Raw genomic sequence first — 24,531 nt, forward strand, 5'->3', positions numbered from 1 at the left:
TTCTTTCAAAATGTGTGACACACTTGAGAGAGAAGTGTACTAGTCTGGTGAAATAAAGACTTTCCTCAAACTAAGCTTTATTTTTCATCTAACATAAAATAAATTCTTTTACAAAGGTAAGTTGTCTCATGGCATGTATTTTGGCCTGAAAAATTGATGTTTTGGTTATGGCGTGGTACAGCTTATAGTGCAGATTTTCGCGACTCCCGCGACATACGTTATATGCGGTCTACACTGTAGTACAGTGTAGACCGCATATAACGTATGTCTCGGGAGTCGCGAAAATCCGCACTATAAGCGGTACCGCACTATAACCAAAACATCAATTTTTCAGGCCAAAATATGTGCCATGATAAAACTTACCTTTGTAAAAGAATTTATTTTATGTTAGATGAAAAATAAAGCTTAGTTTGAGGAAAGTCTTTATTTCACCAGACTAGTACACTTCTCTCTCAAGTGTGTCACACATTTTGAAAGAAATGAGCGGCTTTTGCCTGGCGCAGCCTTTTAACGGCGTCGCGGGTTGCGGACGGACGTTGCGAGCGTTCAGGATTGCTAACCCTAATCACTTTTCTCCGGAGATGAAAACGCGTGAAAATTCGCATCCTTCATACGGTACGCGCCAGTAATACCTTGAACTTGAGCACACGCATGAAATGCGCCAAATAAGAAATCCGGGCGATGTTCGAGGACACAAATGCTTAGAAATCACCACAGTAGTCGAAGTAAACAAACACGACGACACGGGCGTTTCTGCCGTCTTGAGAGCGCCGCCACGACATCGCCGTACGAGTAGGTGGATCTTCCCTTCTAGTACGTGCTGGGTTATCATAGCGACACACAACGAAAATTCACAGTCAAGGACAGCGCTTTTACGCAGAACGATGAGATGCACGCCGTCTAAGACGACGATCACAACCGACGCCATGTTTGCGGAATAGAAGCAGCCGGCCCGCGACCGGTATGCAACGCGCGCGAACACTTCTCCTCGACCTGCGATTGGTCTGTCGTTGCGGTTGTTTGTTTCTTTGTTTCCAATGCAGCGGAGGGATGCACGCACATGAACGACTCGTGCGTGCATCCCTCCGTCGCTATGGCAACTGAAGCCTCTCTCTTCGCTTCTCCCCGCGTTTTCGAGCAACCTCCTTGCCCCGCGAGTGCAGCTTGCGGCTCGCGCCGTCAGCACCGTTATCTAGTGTCGCACAGGGAAGCGAGCTCGCTGCTCCGGTCGTCGGCGCGGTCGGCGGGCTGTGCCAAAAACCGCACTATAACCGGTATTTCCCTTCGCGCGCCTGCATTTTAAGCGGTATGTAATTACATGGAGTTCTATGGGAGGTGAACCGGTGGTTTAAAAAAACCGCGTTATACCCGGTCCTGCACTATAAGCGGTTACGTTGTAAGTGGTCTATACTGTAGCTCACTTTCAACGACCAAGCTTAGACCATGCAGGTACTTTTAGAAGTTCTGGAATGCCTACGAGGTACCCAGCACTTCTTTCTCTATCTGATCGTACCACCACTCGATAGTTGTCGGTGCCCCCCACGCCGAAGAGAAGACTCCTCGCTCTCCGATTGGTCGAGCCAAAAAGAAGCACCCAGCCTACTCGAGTTGGCATCTGCGACAGTGACGTAAAAATCTCCACGTTGCAGTGAGCCATGCAGGTGTCATAGTCGGTGACAGGTTAAGAGACCGGGGGAAGCTCCTCGCACCTCTTTCCCCTTTAGCAAAGCCAATGCTGGAGGCTGTCCCCTCCCCAGTATTCGCTCTGCTAAAGGGGAGAGAGGAGTTTCCCTCTTAACCTGTCACCGACTATACACCTTTCCAAAAAAAGAAAAGGCTTCTGGCCGGTTCCATCTTCAGCGTTCGTGCGTATGACACGCCGTTTGCTCGCCTCGCGAAGCGACAAACATGCACATGCTGGGCTGTGAAGATTGCACACTGAGCTGAGGATTTGTTAACGTTGGAATGGTGTATAGACAGTACCATCCTCTTCAGAGAGTCGAAGCAGTAACTTCAGCAGTTCCTCAGGTCCAAATTATGTCCTTGTTCGAGAGAAAGCTGGTCGGCGCCACGACAGCCGACAGGTTAGGCCAAAAACGTCCGACACGGCTCAATGTGCCCAGGAGTCTGCAGTCGTGCTCCGATTGATCTCTACCGAACGTGACAATGTCGTCTACCACGTCGACGCATCCTTTCATTTTGTCGGGGATCCGTGACACCTGGCGTTAGAATACCTCGAGGGCAGAAGCAATCCCGAAGGAAAGGCGACAATAACAGTGGCGACCGAAGGCAGTGAGAAATGCGAGACAATCAAAATTTTGAAATTCGTTTGAAATAACCAGATATGAAATACCAGTTTGAATGATTACGAGCCTATTTGTTTCTTATAAAAACTTATTGAGCTTCTGAAGTGATTCATCTGTATAGGATTGTGGTCAAATAAAATGTCTTCGAACCCCTTACTGTTCCTGACCTCAAAGTGCTCCATCAGACAGGAATACAATTTTTGTCATTTGTAATAAAGTTGAGCACATTTTAAAATAATTTTTCAGAATTTATATTATTAAAGGGAAGATGGGGCGGTTCTGCATTTGAAAAAAAAACACTTGAATTGTGTTCACTTGGCCGTTAGAATAACAGATATCACAATTATGTTTCAATGCAACGTGCCAGAGAGCCATAAGAGCAATTTCAAAATAGGGCTGAAGCCCCGCCTACCAAGCCTTAGGAAGCCTAAAAAATCTGTCGATGACGTCACATACAGCGACTGTATCTTGCTTTTAACAATACTTGCGCAGTAAATGTTCTGGGTATTTGGGTTCACGGGGTAAAATTACACTAGAATTCACTTCTAACCCATTTTTTCCAAGAAGCTCCGTAGATTCCCTTTAATACCAATAAAAATGGCATCCACATAAAAAAAAAAGCGGGAGCTGTGGAGCTCTATGGAGAGCGCAAGTTCGTCCGCTTTTTGTACACGGGTTGCGAGGATGTCAGAATGCTAAGCTCTTAGTGGCTGATTAAACAAAATAGTGGGTAAACCTCAAGGCATCTAGCATTCATGTCTACTGTTGTATTCCGAGTTTAGCAGTCTTACGGGCACGAATTTTGAACGAGAGAAATGCGTGCCCCACTCGCAGTGGCGCGTGCTCAGCTCGTGTGTACGAGTACCGCTTTGAAGCAGTTGACCCTGGGATTCGGATTAAAGAAGTCAGACAGTCACCGGTGTCCTTCCTTGCCCTTGGCAGGGCTTGCGAAGACGCGGGTCCCCGCCGTTAATGGGTTGTCTTCGCAGATGAACCCGACCTCTACTCCCTGGCTACAACGCCTGCAGCAGCGGCTGCCATTCCTTTCCCGGCATTGATAAGGCAAGACATCGCCACCACCGGCATTCAAATTCATCCACGCAGCTCTGCGCCGGTACCCAACAGTACCTGTCAAACCACCATCTCGCGACCTCACTACCAACACCGGCCATCCCCTACAAGAATACAAAATCTACCCACTATCCTTTCAATCAACAGGGTGTCTCGCAAATTGTTATTTTGAAATTCCCTGACAATATCAGGTCAAATTCCCTGACCACTGTAGAGGCGGTTAAAGATATAAGACCATTACAACGCAAGGCATTAAGCATTGAGCAATGTGAAGGTAATTTTGCACGAGCCTAATCGAACTTGCATATTCCGAAATATTCGGGTTCGTCCAGTCCGGATTAAACGAGCACTTTCTTGCCGCCGACATCGTCCGTGAAGAGGCCACTTCCGGAAGCACAATGAAAACACAACGCTCAACCACACACGCCAATAACCAAATGGCAACATTTTGTGGAAAAAGTTAAATTCAATATTACATGAAGGACGTCAGTTTGGAGAAACAACCGAACTTACGATTGAGGGGGATATTAAAAAAGATAAAGTTCTTGCAGACGCATTCAATGATGTTTTTTGTCGACTTAGCGTTCACTCTGTTGAAGTTTCAAAATAGTATGTAAAAAATCTTTCTGACAGCATATTTCTCTCTCTAACTAGCGAGGAAGAAGTTATTTCAATTTTTATGAGCCTAAAGAACAGCAAAAGTTCTAATTCTCAAGACATTCAAATAAAGCCCATTAAATATGTTAGAGAGTCTATTGCTTTTATTTTAACTCATATATTTGATGTACATCTCGAAACTGGTGTTTTTCCACGTAAAATGCAGATAGCAAAGGTTTCTGTCATATATAAAGCAGGGGATAAGAATGACCTTAGTAATTACAGGCCAGTCTCCATTTTACCAAGATTTTCAAAAGGTTTGGAAAAAATCATACATAAAAGACCTTACACTTTTTTTGAGAAACACTCAATTCTTAGTCCCCGACAGTACGGGTTTCGGTAAGGGTACTCGACGGAGTGTGCGTTACTAAACCAAAAGAGATAATTCTAAACAATATTGAAAATAAACTGCTTACATTGGGAATCTTTATCGATTTTTCAAAAGCCTTCGATCGTATTAATCATAAAACTCTCCTTCAAAAACTAGAACTTTCTGGTATTCGGGGAATAGCACTGAAAATACTCGAGAGTTACTTACAGTTCCGCTTTCAAAGTGTTCTAATAAATTGCCAACGTTCTGAGTCTAGAAACCTTAATGCAGGTGTTCCACAAGGCAGTATTTTAGGGCCTCTTTTATTGAACCTGTATATTAACAACATAGCTAACATTGATGATGAAGCAAACATGATAATTTATGCAGATGATGCTAGTATATTTTTTGCAGGGTCGAATATTTCGGACATTATGAAGACAGATAATACATTTCTAGAAAAGCTTTATATGTGGACAGTTCTGAACTCTTTAGTGATAAATAGTAATAAAACGAAAGCTGTTGATTTCAGGTCAAAGGGGGTAAAAATTAGCGAAAATAAGCTTCTCTCCTTAGACTCACGTGGCATAGAAATTGTGCAGAATGTCAGAGTTCTTGGTGTTATGTCTAATGAATACCGTATTTATTCGAATATAGGTCGACCTTTTTTTTTTTTTCAGAAATGTTGTCAAAAATTAAGGGTCGACCTATTATCGTGACCAAAAAATTTCGACCTAATTCGCGACCAAAATTTGAAACCCTACCGAGGGTATGGAGCTGTCAATCACCTAGCCGGCGTCGCGGTAGAGCCGCGCGGCATCTTGTTTCAAAAGGCTTTTGATCCACAAAAACAACCGAACAGCAGCAGCCGACAGCCCGTGTCCCCTACGGCTCTCGCGCACATTCCTCGGGCGTCGAGTTTCGCCATCACGCCTGTAGCGTTCCCCTCGCTGGGCAAGGGGGAAGGGGAGGGAGAGGAACGCGATGCACCATGCACTTTGCCCTCCTATGCGCTCCATTCCTCTCCTTCGCAAACGTGCAGAAAAAAAAAAAAAAAAATATTTTAGCTTGTTTTTTTTGTTTTTTTTTTTCGGTGGGTCGCGCGTTGCTCACGGGGCTTGCAGCGTTGCTCGTGTCTTTGTATTTGGTCTTTCGTGGCTCGCCCGTCTCCACCTTCTTTTGTTTCTGCTGGTCGTCATTTGCCAATCTACCAAGCTGACGAAGCTTCGGACGACGATATGTCCGGAAGTTCTGACGATGAATAAGTTTTTGACATCGCCCTGTGATTTAGCCGAGAGTGCTGTAAATAAAGGTTTGTTTATTTTGCCCTAACTTTCCCCTGTTCCTTAAAAAAAAAAGAAAGGTCTACCTATATTTGAATTATTTTTTTTTTTATTCTCGATGGGCTCAATAAATAGGGGTCGACCTATTTTCGGGTAAATACGGTACATGCGATGGGATGAAACAGTTCAGATGATAGCGAAAAAACTATCAAAGGTGGTAGGTACAATTTATAAGTATAGAAAAACCTTACCCCAGTCTGTACTACGACTTCTTTATAACTCTTTCTTCTACTCTTGCTTTAATTACTGCTTCTTGGTATGGGGAAAATTAACTTCTGCAAATATTCATTGTATTCATATACTTCAGAAAAAGGTAATTCATATTTTGTGTAATGAAGCACATGACAGCCACACGGTACCGTTATTCAATAAATTAGGAATTGTTCCAATCACAAATTATTATGAGTATTAACTTGCCCTGGCATATAAAGCAGCGAAAAACCACCCGGGAAACAGTCTTCTTTCTCTTTCTTTCCTTTACTCACAAAACACCTCGTATGCCACACGCCATGCCGACTCCTGGACGGTCCCGTGCTCGAGAACAAACAACGGAAATCAAATGGTTAGATACCAGCTACCCAAAATATTGAACTATTTTTTATCGCGGAATATTGCCACGCTCGTCGGCGAGCGATTGCGCGAGTGGCCGAGTGGTTACCCTGCTTGACTGTCGCGCAGAAAGTCTGGGTTCGATTCCAGTCAGTGGAATATTCTTTTATTTGTTCTTTCAACATTTCGTTCTCGTGAGTTTGAGAACATTCTCGTCTGATAGAGTTCCGAATGTTCCAGTTGCCGAACAATCTAGGCCGATTGTTCCAGAACCCAACGCGCGTACATAAGAGACTCCGTGTGCTGATCTGCAGCCAGTTTCGCCCCAGCGTTAGACTCTGCCGCTCCGCCGCCTCCGACGCCCGCAACGCACTGTTATTATCTTTTGTACCCATTTATTTTTGGCACAAGTTCGCCACATTAAACGTTCATTTCTTTCTGTTCATTTATTGTTCTTTTGGTCACCACCCGTGACAATATTACAATTGAAAACTGTTCTAACAAACGCATACTATCTTTACTAGTTTCGTGAGAAATCTGATTGTGTACTCTTGAGAGCGGTTTTTGTTTTGAGTGCCTCTTCTGCTGTTGCTGTTGGGGGAGGAGAGGGCACTGTCAAGCAGTTTTGTACTGTCGAGCCCGGTTATAACAAAGTCAACGGGAATCGGAATTCACTTCGCTATATCCGTTATAACCGACTTCGATTATAACAAAGTGCAAAAGGGAATGGGAAATCAAAATCACTTTGCTGTAGTCGCTATTTCGTTATAACCGGTCTTGACCGTACTGCTTTTTTCCCTCCTCCCTCTCTTCTTGTTTGAAAAGAGGAATAAAGAAACTTGAAAACATGGTCGCCAGATCTACTTTCGGATACTTTCAGCTTAAGGCTTGGATTGGATTGGGGTCTGTGGCTTTCCTATTTGTTACTAAACCTAGTAGCTCTAACTGGATCTAGCCTAGTGTCGTGCTCTCAATCTAATCTAATCCAATCCAAGGCTTGAACTGGATTTGTTGGCTGTTCTCTTTGCATCGGGCAGCACACTTTCCATCTAGTGAGCAGAGCCCACGCTCCGCTCTAAGCAGAATTTATTGCCTATTTTTCTGCCCCCAAGTCCTCGTCTTTGCTCAGGGCACTCGATGGCGTATCCGGCTCATTTTCCCTGACTGGGCTCACTTTCTGACAATTCCCTGATTTTTCCCGGTAATTAAAATTTCCCTGACAATCCCCGGTTTTGCCAGTCGCTAGACACCCTGAATCAAAGGCAATCAGAGCTCGGCTTCAGTCTGACGTCACCGCAATTCCTGTGCAAGCAGCAGACGACTTGCTCTCCGCATTGGGAGAAGATCAAAGAGGGGAAAGCGTACTAAAGCAGAAATGGAACCAGAAGAAAATTATGCTTCGTAACGCTTGCTAGGAGCGCTAGCTGTCAACTGGGTCTGAGTGGGCCACTGGGGCTTACGAGTCTGTTCGCCTTTTACGTTTCCTAGGCTACCTTACGGTACTGTATCCCAGAACTGCCGGGGAGAGGGTGATTGGACCTCCAAGCCCCTTGGTGTGGCATGGCGACAGGCATGCCTCCACTCTGACAGCCAAGGCTCTCGCATAAGCTGCAAAGAACAATCCGAAATGAGTCCTTGCCTTGTTATTGGCTGCAATCTGGGCCTGCAGGTCAGCCAGGTTGTCTCGCAGGTTGCGCGTCCCACTGGAGTTGGGCAGCAGCGCAGGGGCGTTCAGTGCCTCGGTCAGTGCTGCACACAAGTGGAACGATTACAGTTGGAAACTGCACTCGACCCAGCGCTACCATCCTTTTTCTCCATCCCAAAACTGCCGGTGCCTCCAAAGGGACTGTGCGTCTTGTGCACCTGCCAGCAAAAAAAATGAAGCTACGTGGCAATGTGCTTTATTGGTCACAAACTGTTAGTGTGAATTAACCCTACTGACACCTGGTAAGGTGCAGCCCCCAAAGCCTCTAAGGGGAGGGTTAGTGCTCAAAGACATATTTCTTACTTTTCCTGACGGGCATAAACGGTCAGTTTCTAGTTGCCTTCGAGTACTTTTCAGATATCCCGGATGGTTGGAGGAAAAGAGAACCGAGTTTTACTTGCCACGAAACTAAACTATGCTTTAGCCGCTGCTCAGTCCTCAACCACCACTCAGTCTTCAACAAAAAAAAAAAAAAATTATGAGTAGCTTTAGCAGCTGGGACCAGATGCCCAAGTTTCAGATCTTACCATTAGTATCTGATTCGAGAGTTATAAGCAATTTTCAAACACTTTCGTCGAAGAAATAGGGAGACCCGAAATACATAAAGGTATATGGCATCTGCCACCAGGAAGAGGCCCCACTTCCTCATTGCAAATTTAGTAAAATCGCTTTTAACTAAAGATGCCTCAAACCTCCCAAAACTAGTTTTTGAAATTTTTTTAAAATTTCAAAGTTCGCTAAGGTTTGTCAAAAAGTCTGCAATTTTCAAGCTCCACCAAGGTTTGAACTAAAAACTTTAAAGACGTCAAAGGTTTTGGAAATTTTGGGTTTGAAAATTTCAAATTTCTTTACGGATCAAGTTAGAAAAATTCCAATGTTAAAAATTTTTTACGAGGTGCAAGTTAGAAAAGTTTGAAGATTTCGAATTTAAGTTTGAAATTTTTTAACTGCATAGACAAAGATCAAAAACTGCCGTTTTGAATAAAGTTCTCATGGCTCACCCCATCGCTTGTTTCTGACATTTTCTTGCGTGACAAACATTAGCCACCCTAAAATGCCGCTGGCTACTAATGATAATGAAACAAGTGCCAATTCAATGTACGCCATCGTGCATCACTCTCTGTGCCTGCTTTTCCCCAGCAAAGCACCCCAGTCGGATTTTAAACCTGCAGGTCAGGGATCTTTGGCCCAAAAGTTACCTCAGGGCAACCTTTAGGGTTTGACACGGGAGTGGCTCTCTGCACGACCAGTGGGAGAATCTCAGGTACGAGGCCACCAGAAAGTCAGCCATTGGAACGACTTAGGATTCGCTAAATGAAGCTCTAGGGAAACTTTCATTCCACCCTGCACATTCACATCTTTGCATTATTTATATTTTTTTCATTAAACCTTCCAGGATAAAGTTAGAACACTGTCAAACTTTTGTTCAGAAGTTGGAAGTTTGTAGAACTCAGTGATGTGATTGGCCTAAGCCATTTTGGAGCACTTTTTGGAGCAGCCAAAACAGTGTTTTTTAGCAGCAAAAGTGGCTTTTGAAGCAGCCAAAACAGTGTTTCGGAGCAGCAAAAGTGGCTTTTGGAGCCACTTTTGCCGCTCCGACAAACAAAGTGCACTTGGTGCTGTGTTGTGACGGAACTCGCTGTGTTTTCACTGCTGAGACATCCCACAAGTGTACAGTGTTGTAGGCATTGCCGAGCAATTTCGAAAAGAACGCTTGCCACCGTTTTACTGGTTCCCGACAAGCCAGATTTTCGCCAAAAGGAAGCAAACGTAAAACAATGAATTGAAAGCGTCTCGGCTGGTGCCTTTGTGGTGCAGTCATGTTCACAGGCACGTGGGCAAGTTCAGCAGGCTTGCAGTGGCACGTGCTTCGTCGCGCGAGCGGAGACAACGGCTGTTCAATCGAAACCGAAATAATGCCATTCCCCTCCGTCGCCAACTGATTCCCAAAATAGTATTCAAAATGTAACTGTCCAGCGTACGACAAAAACAGAAAAGAACAGTCGGGCGGCGCGTGCTTGCCAGGCCAGCAGGCAAGGTAGAATCTAAACGCACACAAAAAAACAAACAAAAAAAACCTGAGCGCATCAATGCATGACTTCACGAGCCAGGGTCAAAAAGTTCTTGGAGCGCTTTGTGCAAAGACTAAACTCGAGACAAACAAGCGCGATGTTCGGGTTCAACATACACAGATTGTCTTCTTTGCTTTAGGTCACTTCTCTTCCCCAACTTTGTTTCGCGGCAGATTTTTCACGTACCAGGGTCCCTCTCGAAAGAAAGCCCACCGAGAGAAACCTAGGTAATCAATATTTCTACAAGCAGCTTTTTTAGTAGAGTATGATTTAGAAGAGGGCAGGAATGTCGATGAACAAATTTAGAAAGCGCCATATCTGCAGAGACGTGGGAACGGCAACACCCGACGTCGCGTGACCACGGTGACTGTGTTCGCGCGAGCGTTTCAGCTCACAAAGTAACTTTCGCCACCCAAAAACGTGGTTTTGTTTCACAGCATGACGGCATGGCTGGCACCCGGCACACTAGCGTCGGAGCGTCAGCACACGCCTGCGTCTATCGTTGAAAAAATTTAAAAAAAGACGCGAGACGAGATTTCCGAGACGACGAGGGACGAGGGCGCGAAACGCGAGACAAACCACTGGGAAAAACCATGCAAGACCGGATGGACGATTGATGCAGGGTACTTTGTGTCGGGTGGCCGCTTGCACCACCTAGCTCACGCATGCTCAATTACGGTTCTCAGTTTAGTTTCGGTTTTGAAAGGCAACCGAAATAGGTCCTTTGGCGCAGGCTTGGCGCAGATTACCCATATTTTGGCAAAATGTAGCAGGATGTAGCAGGATTAGCCCCTTGGCGCAGTTTGGCGCAATTGGCGCAGCAATCACATCACTGAGAACTTTTAAAGTCTACAGATTTGAAATTTAAAACATCGCTGAGTTTCTTGGAGTTGATAAGAATGCCAGTTCAAGCAGTTTTCCCCCTTGAATACCGCCGTCGTAACATACCCTCTCCCCTAAGCACCCGGCTAGCCTAGGGAAGGAGCCGCTCGCCTGGATACCTCACTCCTTTTTCGCTTAAACCTGTCACGGAATAAACATGTCGGTTCTGATAAACGCGTGCTTTTCCTGGCCCTGGACATCACATAATTGGCGACGAGGATGGTCCTTCAAGCTGCTGAGCTGCTAGCCCCACTGACGAGCATTGCAGCCTCACCCACCAGTCACCACACAAGCACGGTTCCATCACTGAGTGCAAGACATGGTTTCCCAATTAGGGCAAGTTGAACATTTTGATGACTCAACTAGCAATTGGCTGTCATACGAAGAACGACTCTGAGCATATCTCCAGACTAACGAGGTGCTCGAAGACCTTAAAGGGGCACTGACACCCCAAAGGTCGTATTTTTTTTTATTGTCTAAAACGATGCAAGTTGCAGTCATAGACACGCAAAAAAAAACCGCATCTTTTTATTTTTGGCGTTTGATTTTCCCGCCTCTCGCCTCCTCGCTTCTTTTGATCGGTGACGTCAAAAATCAGGAAATTTAGAAGCTTTGTAGGCGACATCTCTATAACATTTAATAACGGCAATCCTAAAACATGTTTTTTAATGCAATTGTGAACGTAAAACGGCCCTTCTTTTTGAAATACCAAAAATCGGGAGTTCGTTGTGGTGCCATCTCCTGGATTTGTATCCCCCCACGGAAAACAGGCGACACCGCTCAAAACCGGTCCGCCGCAACGCCGGCGCTCGCTCCTTTCCCCCTTGCTTTGGGTCGCCATGGCAACAGCAGGGAGTCGTGAAAAAAAGTGGACTTTCAGGAGTTCGCAATAGTTGACGTCAACGCACCGGCGCGGATCGCGCAGGAACTTCGAATTCGGCATTTGGAAATTATTTTTTTACTTCACAAATACTGAATTCCCAAATTTCAGATTTTGAGGGTAATGTCCCGGCATCGTTTTCAATCGTTTCGGATAATAAGAAAAAATATGATTTTGATGTGTCAGTGCCCCTTTAAGATGGACGCTTTTATCAGCCTCAACAGACCTAGGACGTACGCTTCGTTAAAGTCGCTAACTACCCCAGAAGCCTCGACAGCCAAGTCCTAGGACTTCTTGTTAAAAGTACTACGTAAGCACCTATCACCGCAAGAGAGCAAACCAGAGGACACAAAAAGTCCAAGAAACAATATTGCAATTCGTAGAGGAGCTACGAAAGCTTGCCAGATGTGCGAGTTTGGAAGCTTTCTCGATGAATTACTCCAGGTCAAATTCGTTTGCGGGCTACAACGTATTGATTTAGAACACAGCAGTCTTGTTAGATAAACATCTGCCCTTTCAAAAAGCAGTCGAGCATGCACTTGCGTTGAAGTCAGCACTAAAGAACGCTCTGGACACAGACTCCAAGCGTGAAAGTAACATTGACCTGCATAAGATGCAGCAGACGAAGCTAAGACTCCTACAAATCAGTTTCTCTGCTAAATTTAGTGGGGCAAATGATGTCACACAACTTGGTGTCACTTCACCTACGAATAAATTCAGTTTCTCCGTTAAATTTAGCGGGAAAATTGACGTAACGTGACCTAAACACCAATTCAATTCCCCGCTAGATTTAGCGGGGAATTGGATTGGTGTTAATGTCAATTTTCCCGCTAAATCTAGCGAAGAAACTGAATTTTTTCCGCTAAATCTAGCGGAGAAACTAAATTTTCCCGCTAAATTTAGCGGGGAATTGAATTGGTGTTGAGGTTACATAGCCAGGAATTGAATTGCTGTTGAGGTCACGCGACGTCAAGTTTCCCGCTAAATTTAGCTCGGTTACGCCGATGCCACAAAACACGAAAACGGGCGCCTAAGAGCTGCGCTTTAAAAAAACTAAATGTGTGCGAACCAACTCTGAAGTTGAGAATAATCAACCCTTCTCACTTGGCACACATGGCAGGGTGCCTTTAGCATTGTCAAATAGCCAACGTAAAAAAAAAAAAAAAAGTTTTGCTTGGCTTGGTTAATGGTTGAGAACTTTGCAAATCCAAAAAGGCTTTCAAGGACCCCAAAGGGTCCGCAAACCCCCATTTTGGAGACTCGGATTTTCTGCCCTGCGAGTGGAGCATGCGTGGCCACTCTCTCTAGGGCTCCACCCACCCTCCTGCTGGAAGACGCCGGCCTGGACCAGCTTGAAGGAGAGGAAGGTGGCTCCTTCCTCCAGGATGGAGTGCGAGTGGGCCGGCATGGAGCCCGGGCTGATGCCCCCAATGTCCGCGTGGTGGCCGCGGTTGGCCACGAAGAACACCGGACGTGGCTCGCCGGGGTAGAACACCTGCAGGCTCCGGTGTGTCAGAGCTGTCGGAATACCTCCAGGTGCGCACATTCACACTTAGGTTTTACAGCGGTGGTTCTCAAACTTTCAGCCGTAACGGATTACCTGGCCTACCCGGAGGCCGGGGACTCCAATGCATTCTGCCTCAGTCTTGTGCAATGGCATAGGAGGGCTTTTTTTTTATACCGTTCTTTTTGCTCGCTGCAGATCCCCATTAACACTCTTAGGACCCCTGGGGGTCTGCAGACTGCGGCTTGAGAACCCCTGTTCTTCACTGTAGAATACAACTTCCCTTAGTAAAGTAAGATGACAATCTCAGCTACTTATATTAGTATCTTGACTACACTCTCTTCTCATAGTTTAGTTGCATTAAAAAAAAACCCAACCGCAAGCTTTTTTTGAGCACGTCGGTATTTTGGCCCCATGTTGCTCTAAAAAATACTCAAGCCCAAATTCGGAGCTAAAAATCTGCTTTTCGTGTAAAGCTCGTCAAAATATTAGACGATGGAGAAAATTGGCCATCTGCGTTAACATCCCAAGAACGCACATAATTTTGTCACACTGCCTCCTTTCACACGATAGTTTGTCTGCCAGGTGATTTCATCTGAAATCGAACACACGTGTCAAAAAAAGTATTTTGATTTCCCTGAAAAAAAAAAAAAAAAAAAAAACGTAGCAGCCCCACATCCTTAACGAAAAAACAGTCTCTCAAGAATTTTTTCTTCCATAAAGTTTTTTAAGTGAAGCAAGGTGAAATGCTACATTCTGGCTGCTTGATTTTTGTACCCAGTTCTGTCAGTTGTTATAAATAAGAAAAAACAAAAAGACTCAATAAATTTTCCTAGTACAATGTGAAAAACTCTTTTATCATTTAAATTAAACTTTTTGGTATATCTTGCGTTATAATTATAACATGCTAGACGTCACACCTTTGACGTTTTGGCGAGATATTTGGAGCCTCGTACCTTAGGGTTCATCTTAAATATTGCTTACTAAATACTGCACACCTGCAGTCATCTATATGACCGGTATCAGTTTGGTTTAATTAATTTTCACGAAAAAGTTTACAATAAGTCTTAAATTTCTAAAAACTTAAATTTAACCATATTTTGGGCCCTTTCTTTTCTATTAAAAAAAAAAAAGCCATTGTTACACTGATGTTTAGTTTATTCCTCTTACTCTTAATGATGTCAATTTTTTTTTGCATAATCAAAGTTTTTTTTTTTGTCATATTTTCTGGAGAAGCGATCAAACACACGTCCAAGTCGGCATTACTTCGAGGCTTTTTAAACTTAAAATGCCAAGGGCCGTGGCGTCGGAAGCGTTTGAGAGGCGAAAGAGTGGTGAGAGCCGGCAACAAACAAAGGGGGAGGGGAGTGCGTTATGCGAATATGCCGCCATTAGAAGAAAATAAGCAGCCCCGCATTAATCCACAGTACTACTGTCACGGCGATGGCGACAAAATCCTCGTGCATAAGCGTTGCATTCACACACCATGGGTTCTTGATGGAGAAGCCTCCCTTGACCTTATTTTCACGAGCACGCACGTCACCATTCTATTTGCTACCAATGGCACGAGACATGTCGCCGGGGCGTCTTTTTAGTGTCTCGCAAGTGCGATGCCACAACGCACACGTCTGCCATTTTGAGCCACACTCTCGTGCAGTGAAGATAAAGGCAGCTAGCTTCAGGTCTACCCACTCATCATTCCAACCAAAGCTCGGTGTTTCAACATCCCCGCGCTCTCGTCTTCTCCTCTCCCTCCTTTTCTCGGCGCACGAGTTTGAGGCAGTGTAGTGCGCACCTCTCTCTCAACCGTGCCGCTCGGCATTAGGACATTGTGGGGCCCAAGTTTCGTGTAATGCATCGACCCTTGCCGGAAGTTAACGACCTTTCTGACCTTCAAAGCCTCCTGCAATAGGAGAAGAAAACGTGCCTTCGGCAGAGAGGAAAAAACTATTAAAGGGTCGTGAACGAGCTACCGAGATGGCGATGCCTTATCGTACGAATGAAGTAATGCCAAAGTAACGTGCATTAATTTTTATTGTTACCTGTAACATGTTACTGTACGTGTTAGTAAGGAAGACGGTGCAGATAAAATCTCTAGGTAATTTCTTAAGTCAGGCTTCGTTGCAGTTCGCTAAAATACCCAAAACTTTCTAAAAACATAATTTTTTTTTTTTTTTTTTGTGATTGGGATGTATGTACTGAACACCTTTGCCTCTTTTTAGATTTAGTGTGTGCCAGCCCTTCATTGCTGGCATAAAGATTTTTTCTTTTTTTTGGTGGAGAGGACATTATTTCTTTGTGAACCTTTATTAGAATTAAATAGGTACTGATCCTTTTGTTAATTTTTGGGGGGAAATTATAGAGTTACCTTTGTGAATCCGCATAAAGGTCGTTCATAGTACTACATTGTGTATTGGAAGGTTTGGCGTTTGGACCCATTAGAGGTTGCCCCTCTGCGTTGGTGGTGGAGGATTGTGGGCTATATAAGAAGGCGGACTAAATAAACCTGGTAGCTGAGTTTGAGACGTTGTCCTGTCCTTTTCTGTTTCTTCGACTTATATGTTCATTTCTGCCCCAGTCTCAGGTTTATTCAACATGTTACTTTCATTTTGAGGTTACGTAGGAGCAGAAATGCGTCACTTTTATTTGCGAGTAACGAGGAACATATTTCGTTACTTCTTTTCGGTAGCGCCCGCGAAGCGGTGCATGGTCAACTATCGCGTGCCGTGTGACACAGTAAAAATTAACGCATTCGTTCTGGGGGGGAATGAGAATACCTGAATTTATCCCGATGTTCATTATCTCCGACTGAATGTGCCGTTGGCTTCACCTTAGCGCGTCAATACTTCCCCTTAAGATACAGGTACAGATACAGAGAAATAAAACTACCAAGGTTTGTACCTTAGGTGCAATAAAGGTTCCTAGTTACCAATTTGAAGTTACTTGTGCCCAGGTACCTTACAACCCTGCAAATCTGTCACCAAAACGTCAAAGGTGCAATGTTTAGCATTCTTTTTATGGCATAAATTATACAAAATAAATTTAATGTAAACAACAAAATAGTTTGTGTGTAAAACCTATTGTTAGTCATTTTCCTTTTAACTCATTTATAACAACCAAAAGAACTGGGTACATTAAGCAGCCGAAATGTAGCATTTCACCTTGCTCCATGTAAGAATTTTTGTGGAACGAAATAAATTTTCTAAAATATCTTAAAGAGAGGCTTTGCTCATTCAGGAGTGGGGCTACATGTACATTTTTTTAGACAAATCAAGATACTCACCCCGACACACGTGTCCAGTTTCAAATAAAAGCACTAGGCATGTGTGAATAGTGGACTTTGAGTTTGAAGTAAGTCCAAAGCGAATATTGGTTCTGGCCAAATATCAACAAGTTTCTTTACGCCTTTCACATCTGCAACAAGCTTATAAGAGGAAACACTACTCCGGAAGGCTAACTTTTGAACTGTTTGTCTTATTTGCATGGCATTTGCAGGGTGTACTCATAGCACTGGACAAGTGCTGTGGATATTTTCAACCCTATAAATCAAGGGTCTCAAACACGCAGCCCGTGGGTCGCATGCGGCCCGTGAGTCGCTGGGACGCGGCCCGCAGGCAACGGGCTGCGAGCCCTCGTTCCCATGCATGCCTTCAGCGCAAGAAATGGCATGCGCCATAATGACATCATGTTGCAGATTTATTTCCGCTTGAAACATAGTTCTGCTCTTATAACGTGTCCACACAGTTACCATTCTGTTTTCATTTGCCTTGTGTCTTCTTTTATATTTTGCTTCCCCAAGTTTTGTCACGTTAGTCACCTGTACCACAATTTCACTTTTAGGCTGCAAGCGGGAGCACTTCGCTCAAGGACACACTTCGGCTGCACAAACTCTCGCTCAGCAGAGGAATGGTCAAAGATAAAGCTAAGAACTTGAGATTTTTGCCTTAAAAAAAAATCGCCATTCGACGACAAGTATTGTTTTAGACTGCTGCTATCAAGAATCCCCTAGAAACAAAGCACTGTCATATGAAGAGATTTCCTATTTTTTTTAAAGAAATCTAGAGCTTGAATAATTCCCGAGTGAATTGGTGAACAAAAGCAGCAATGTGGTTGCTCTCGTAGGAGCGGTGCCCATTTAATTCTTGTTATCACATCAGGCAAGGGCCCAAATTAGTCTTATAAACAAAGCAAAACTGAAGATGTCGGTACGTACACTGGGATTAAAAAAAAAAGAGAGAGCATGACCGTTAAAATTGCTCTCCCCCTCCCCCGCTAGGTTGGCCCTCGACCTTTGGGGGATGGGCTATCTGGCCCCCGCACTCACATGAGTTTGAGACCCCTGCTATAAATTTATCCCACAATGAGTTACATAAAAGTTCATAATAAAAAAAGTGTATCTGCTGAGGAAAGCTATCGTTTAGAAAGGGTAATGAAAATGGCCAGTTTTTTTGCTGGAACATACAGCAGAATACTTTCTCCAGACGACTATGAAAAGAAATTGAAAAAATTGTCAAATTTATTCCCCCCCCCCAAAAAAATGGAAAAAAGTTTTTTTTGGGTGTACATTTGATTAAAAGAAATATAAACTTTTCATAACAAAAGAGCATAAAAATGCAGAAAGTAAGTTCACAGTCGTGTTCTCCAGAAAATTTCAATATAGAAAAACTAAAATATATCTGAACGCATAATTTGATTATGAAATGATAGCTTCCCTGAACTGATATTTGACACTAAAAAGTGAAGCTGAGATAAATGCGTTTGAAGTTTCAAGATGGATTTGTTTTAATGTTTTTGCACTTTGAATGTCACTAGAATCTGCCAGCTGCATAGGTGACACCTTCTTCCTCAACTCTCTTCTGCTCTGCTGCTACTGCTTCTAACTTCCTTCGCTTGTGGGCAGTCTTCGGGGTATCCAGCGCCTTTGCCTTGGCCTGCGTGATCTTCAGCTCCAATGCCTTCCTCGTGTGCTCCAGATGGTGGCTTCCAGGCTTCATGCCCATCTTCTCGAGCACCCTCTCAAAGCCCTGCGGACCCAGGTTAAACTCGAAAACCGCCCGCCATTGCAGCAGCGGTTTCAACAGTACGTAGGGATGCAAACTCGGTCTTTGGGCACCTCTTCCAGACGAGCGCATTGTAGGATTCATGGGCATTTTGAGTACTCATCCTGCAGCATCTTGCCAGCAGGGTCTTGTCTGACAGACGGTTGTACAGCAGCACCAGCTCTTTTGCTATGTCCCTTGAGAAGGCAGGCCGATGTGGGCGTGGTGCACTTGGCTTGCCAGCTGCTCCCAGGGCTTTGTGGCGCTTGAAATGACACCAGGAGTCTTCACCCTGAGGACATGCCTGGTGCCGGGGCTCGGCGTGAGTCGAGTAGCTGTGAAATAAGCTTGAGAAGACCCCCTTCTGCATCTTTACAACATCTGGAGCATTGCCCTTCAATGCGGTTGCATAGAAGCTTGTAAGTCACTTCATCACAACATTGGTGAGCTTGCCTTTTCCTCCGAGCCCCTTCTTGGTTTTTTTCACCTTGTCCATTCCAGCATACATACGCTTTGCCACATGGCTGACGCAGTCTTCTTTCTGCATAACCTTGTCGTAGAGGCCTAAGCTTGCAACATGGTTGAAAGCCTTACTGACCTCATCACTGAGCACTGTCACATACTGCATGTTGTGCCGTTCCACTGAGCGGCTGAAGATGTCGTTAGCTGCTTGCACTTCCATCGCGTTAGAGGAGCCCTCAAAGTTCTTCTGGCAGACTTCCTCATGCGACTTTGCCCAAGCTTGATATTCATTCAAATCTTTCTTGGGACCGAGGTTGCAGCCATGGCAATAGGTGCTCTGCAGGGAGAAATCGAGGACCAAGCCAGTTTCGAGTTCGATGACTGCACCGACCCCAAAGTGGGACGTGTGGCCGCGCTTTTGCCATGTGCCGTCGTAACTGACGCAGACGTCAAGAAGATTGTCATTGTCGTCCTGTACTCCACCTTGGGACTCCACTGCATGCATCTTTCTCACAGCCTTTGCGGCCTCCTTCATCGCGTCGCTTGCCGCTTCTATTGACGTGTCATGCCTTTTGGCTGCTATGTTCTGGTAGGTCTTAAGATGCATCAGCGGTGGTGCACCCATGCCTCCAAAAAAGTTTTTTAGCTTCTTAAGCTCATTCCGCAGTCCCGACCGACAACACAGAGGAGCGCAGCGAGTTCGTTTTGCCGAGTCGTTCCCACGGGTGCGGAGTGCGGTGCCCTCGCGATCTCCCCACAAGAACTGCAGACGATCACAAACTGCAAATTTGCTCCAGTTCCATCTTCTGCCAACTCGAATCTGCGTACCAAACAAGTGGGACACAACAAGGTGCTCACCAGAGTCTGCACGGCTGAAACGTGCACAAAACAATGTCCGTCGAGCGATTGAGATGGATTGCTGTCGTCAATCGGTTCACGCTCGGCCTCGCTGCGTTCCGAAAGCAGAATCTTCCGCTCGAAAGTAGTCAAATCATCGACTTCCTCCGGGAACGAAGCATTCGCAAAATGCGGCATAGAAGCATCCTCCAATGGTTCCGACTAAGTCAAACTGCAGCTTGACTGTGCGGGCGACGTAGTCAACTCCAGGGCTTCTGAGCACTTGCGGGATCCGCGACCTCTCGGTTTTGTGAAGCGAGAGCGTCTACCAAAGTTTCTACGCATATTAGCTTTAGTTGCGGGCATTTCGTAGTGAAAACAGAAGCAGGGAAGATCAAAGGGAAACGGAGCAAAGTGATCAGATCAGCGAAAAAACGTGTTCTGAACGCGAACCACGCGCAATCACGTGACCAAGGACAGCCACTCGCAGCACGGGTTTCATAACCTCAGCCAATAGCAGCGCCCGTTGGTTTTTTTAGCGGCATTCTTGCCCCAGAACGAGCATTTTTTCTGGTCCGCTCTCCCGTGCACGGAGGAGTAAAGAAATAAATAAATAAGTAAATTCGAAAGCTCGTTTTCGATGCTTTGAACGAGACCACCAGATCCACGCTAGGCCTAGCAGCCGCGGAGCAATCGTGTTTCGAAACTGATGCTTATCATGGTTCTCTCCGTGCTCAGCCAAGCACGGCACTCCTCGCGCTCGTTACCGGCGAGTCAATAATGATTATTTTTGGCATTGTTTGTCAACGCACGCTGATAAAACTTTTTGAGGGTGTTCATTATTAATTCTGAAAATGTGTTTTTTTGCGAAAAATCTGTAATTCGGGGCCATGTCCCCCCTTAAATGAAAACCCAGCACTGAACTTGTGAAGATTGTAGCCAAGCTTCCACATGTTAATTTCTAAGATAAGTAGTAGATTTTAGCCTAACTATATTTATTTACTGTTGCCTCCAAAAGTTTAATGCCTACATTAAAACGGCAAGTAAACAACGGATTTGATATCAAATTAAACCTATATGGATGCCCGGCTATACCTAATCAAGGGCATTTAGAAATATTCCTGCTATATGCATATACTGTATTTACTCGCACATTAAACACACTTTTTTTTTAATGAAAAACTGACACATATTTGGAGGGGTGCGTTCATTATGCGAGGTAAGATTTTTGTATCATATTTTCACTTCCAAGAGTAATGTACACCAGAAAACATAAAATCAGTTAAAAGACCAAAATACAGGTTGTCCACACAAGTGAGGGAAGCCCGCTTACGGGAGTGATGACGGTGAGGTCAGGCAGGTGACTGCCTCCGGCCTGCGGGTGGTTCGACAAGATGACGTCTCCGGGAAGGATGTTCTCCCCAAGTGCCTTCATCTGCACAGTGACAAGGGCAAACTCAAGGGCTGTCCGCACTCACACACAAGCAAGAAACTGCTTTTGTAAGCCAGAACACAATGTATGATTTAAAAAAAAGAAGGAAACCTGCAACAAAGGTATTACCTGGTACTGCACAGCCTCCTGCATGGCTCCCAGGTGGACCGGAATGTGCGGGGCGTTGCACACCAGGCCCCCGTCCGGCCCAAACAAGGCGCACGAGAAGTCCAGCCGCTCCTGCAAGGCCCATCGAGTCTGTGCTCAGTCCTCTCTGGCAGCAGTGACAAGCGTGCACAAAAAGCATGGATGTGAACTGTGTCCATGTACTTTTGCTCCAATAAACACTCACTGGTTGGTATTCTGCATAGAAGCTGTGGGCAATATTGCTGCGCGCTGGTGCCGGGAAATCAACGCTCGGTCACGGAGCTCTAGAACGTTCTCGTTTATTCTTGTTCCAGGTGCAACTTCCATCCTTTATTCCTGCTTTCTTGTTCTAGAAAGTGCGTGTTCATTCTCGCCCTGAGCGCGCTACACTCAAACTTTCTCCGCCGAATCTTCGAGATAGTGACTCACTCTTGATAAGAGGCCGCCCGCGACCTAGTCGAGTCAGTCTCGCCCCAGCGCTCGATTCTGCTGACACGCCGACTTCGACGCCCGCGACGCTCTGCTTTCTTCTGCTTCCTTCTTTATTTTTGGCACAAGTTCGCCACATTAAACGTTCATTTATTTCTGTTTATTTCTTGTTTATTGGTCACCACCCGTGACATTCTGGTGGAGGTGCGGGGTACCGCATGTCCGTGCAGCGCAGCCCTCCGTGTTCCCGCAGTACAAGTCCGAACCCAAGCTCCCGAGGACCCAACGAAAACCAGATCGAGACTCGATCAAGTCGCCGCACCCAAGGGCTAAACCCGGAATACGGACTTCTACCACCCAGGACCAGGCAGCCGACGATGGCCAACCAGTCGCAGACCCCCGCCGCTCCTGCCATCGTCTACCTACCCGTCGCTCCTCGGACAGCGGCTCCGTTCCACGGCGAACTCCACGAAGACGTTGAAGATTGGATCGACCAATTCGAACGCGTCGCCCGCCACAATAGCTGGACCAACGAGCAACGGCTGCAAAACGTGTATTTCTCGCTCGAGGGGACTGCCAGAAGCTGGTACGAAAATCACGAGTCTTCATTGACATCCTGGGACATTTTCAAGAGCCAGCTGAAGGCGACATTTGTCAACCAGCACCGCCGAGAGAGAGCCGAAGACTTACTGCGTACCAGGACTCAAGGCCCCAACGAGAGCATCACCGGCTTCGTGGAGGATGTCCTGCGTCTAAGCGCCCGAGCCGACCCGGAGGCCACAGAGGAAAAGAAACTTCGAATCCTCATGCGAGGCGTCAAGGCAGAAATTTTCGGAGGCCTGGTTCGGAATCCCCCGACGACCGTCGATGCTTTCGTCAGTGAAGCCACCAACATCGAGCGCGCACTGACGGCCCGAGCAAGCCACTACCACCGACTCGCCGGCGCGCCTACTGCTCCAACCGTCACAGCTTCCCTACTGAACCCGAATACCAACGGTGTCGACAACCTCCTGGAGATCGTCCGGGATATCGTCCGGGAAGAGCTCCGCAAGATCCTACCTGCTGCAGATAGCCCATCTTCTCTCTCACTCGCCGAAGTCGTACGAGAGGAGGTCCACCGAGCCTTCCAGGCGGAGACTCCTGTCATCGTAGCAGCACCCGAGGAGCCCAGCCTGACCTACGCCGCAGTGGCCCGAAGGCCACCACCTCCTCCTCGAGCCTATGTCGCTCCGCCCCGACGTCGATCTCCTGCGCCGCAGCACGACCGCCACCGCGACGACCAGGTCCAGTACGCCGGCCAGGAGCCCCGCGCACCTCGGAAGACCGACGTGTGGTGAACACCCGACCGACGTCCTTTGTGTTTCCACTGCGGGGAAGCGAACCACACCTACCGCCAATGCCCATACCGGCGACTCGGGCTGCGGGGGTTCCACACGAATGACCCACGCCCCCGTTACGGTGAACGCCCTCGGGAGATCGACGAGTACCTTCGACGACCTCAGTCCCCCGAGCCTGCCTCCCGCCGAGAGTTCCGGTCGCCATCGCCACGACTTCCGGCTTCGCCGATGCACCGACCCCGACGTGAAAGCCTGTCACCCCTCGCTCCTCGCCGGGGAAACTAGGCGCGGCAACCCCTGGAGGTGGAGTTGCCGAAGACGACCGACGTAAAGAGCCTCCAAGAACGACGGAGTGCTCCCACTCTCCAGACGCCACGCATTGCAACGAAGCTTCTGCATCGGTGTCCAACAACCTAAACGTTGTTATCGACGGCCACGACGCATCAGCACTCGTGGACACCGGAGCAGACTACTCAGTCTTGAGTGGGAGGCTCTCCCGCCGTCTTCGAAAAGTCACGATGCCGTGGGATGGACCTCAAATACGAACTGCCGGAGGGCACCTCATCACGCCGGTTGGGAGATACACTGCTCGCGTCGAGATCCACGGTGAGACGTGCCCTGTCAAGTTCGTCGTTCTGCAAGACTGTTCGAGGGACATTATCCTCGGAATGGACTTTCTCTGCGAGTATGGCGCCGTCATCGACCTCGGAGCCAACCGGCTGACGCTACGAAAACCTGCTCCACCACAGGAGGACCCCAAAGCGACGTCATCCGCGGTACGAGTCCTCGCAAACCACGTGAACTTACCACCGCGGTCAAGTGTTTTCGTACCCGTCGGGGTCGATGAGACTTTCTGCGGCGACGTTTTGCTCGAAGGAAGCCTCCAGTTGCTTCTAGGAAGAGGGATCGGCATCGCAAGAGGCGTCACGGAGCTCCAAGACGGACACACTGTCGCACTCGTAACAAACTTCCGATAGGAAACCCAGCACCTTACGAAAGGCACCGCCGTGGGTCACGCCGAGGAACTCCCGGACTCAGCCGCAATCGCCGGAATATCGGAAGACCTCTCTTCGTGGCCACCCAAGACAACGCCGCCTTCGCAGTTTGACATCGATCCAACCCTGCCTACCCCACAAAAACGACAACTCAGTGACCTACTCGCCGAGTTCAACGAGTGCTTCTCCACGTCGTCAAAGGTGCGCCAAACGACCGTTGCGAAACACCGAATTGCCACTGAAGACAACGCGCTTCCTGTTCATCGGTCGCCGTACCGTGTCTCTGTCAAAGAGAGAGAAGTCATCCAGAAGCAGGTCCAAGAAATGCTCGATGACGACATTGTTCAGCCCTCAAGGAGTCCGTGGGCTTCACCGGTAGTCCTGGTAAAAAAGAAAGACGGGACCCTTCGGTTCTGCATGGACTATCGCCGACTTAACGCCGTAACAAAAAAGGACGTCTACCCGCTGCCACGCATCGACGACACCCTGGACCGGCTGCGCCACGCCCGATACTTTTCGTCGATGGACCTGAAGAGTGGGTACTGGCAGATCGAGGTGGACGAACGAGATCGTG

The 24,531-nt window shown here is 46.7% G+C and overlaps 1 protein-coding gene across 3 annotated transcripts in view; it reads right to left on the minus strand.

The window, feature by feature from the left end:
• LOC8025851 (5-oxoprolinase) overlaps positions 1–24,531 on the minus strand; it is a 240,122-nt gene that overhangs the window by 52,567 nt on the left and 163,024 nt on the right. For all 3 annotated transcript variants that reach the window (XM_029972619.4, XM_042292107.1, XM_042292106.1), the window contains exons 21-24: positions 21,179–21,289; positions 20,951–21,052; positions 13,096–13,270; positions 7,876–7,985 (exon numbers count right to left, since the gene is read on the minus strand). In XM_029972619.4, coding sequence (XP_029828479.2) covers positions 7,876–7,985; positions 13,096–13,270; positions 20,951–21,052; positions 21,179–21,289 — 498 coding nt within the window. The remainder of the gene's footprint in view (positions 1–7,875; positions 7,986–13,095; positions 13,271–20,950; positions 21,053–21,178; positions 21,290–24,531) is intronic.

Source organism: Ixodes scapularis, unplaced genomic scaffold (assembly GCF_016920785.2).
Source record: "Ixodes scapularis isolate PalLabHiFi unplaced genomic scaffold, ASM1692078v2 PGA_scaffold2__306_contigs__length_199485367, whole genome shotgun sequence".
NCBI lineage: Eukaryota > Metazoa > Arthropoda > Arachnida > Ixodida > Ixodidae > Ixodes > Ixodes scapularis.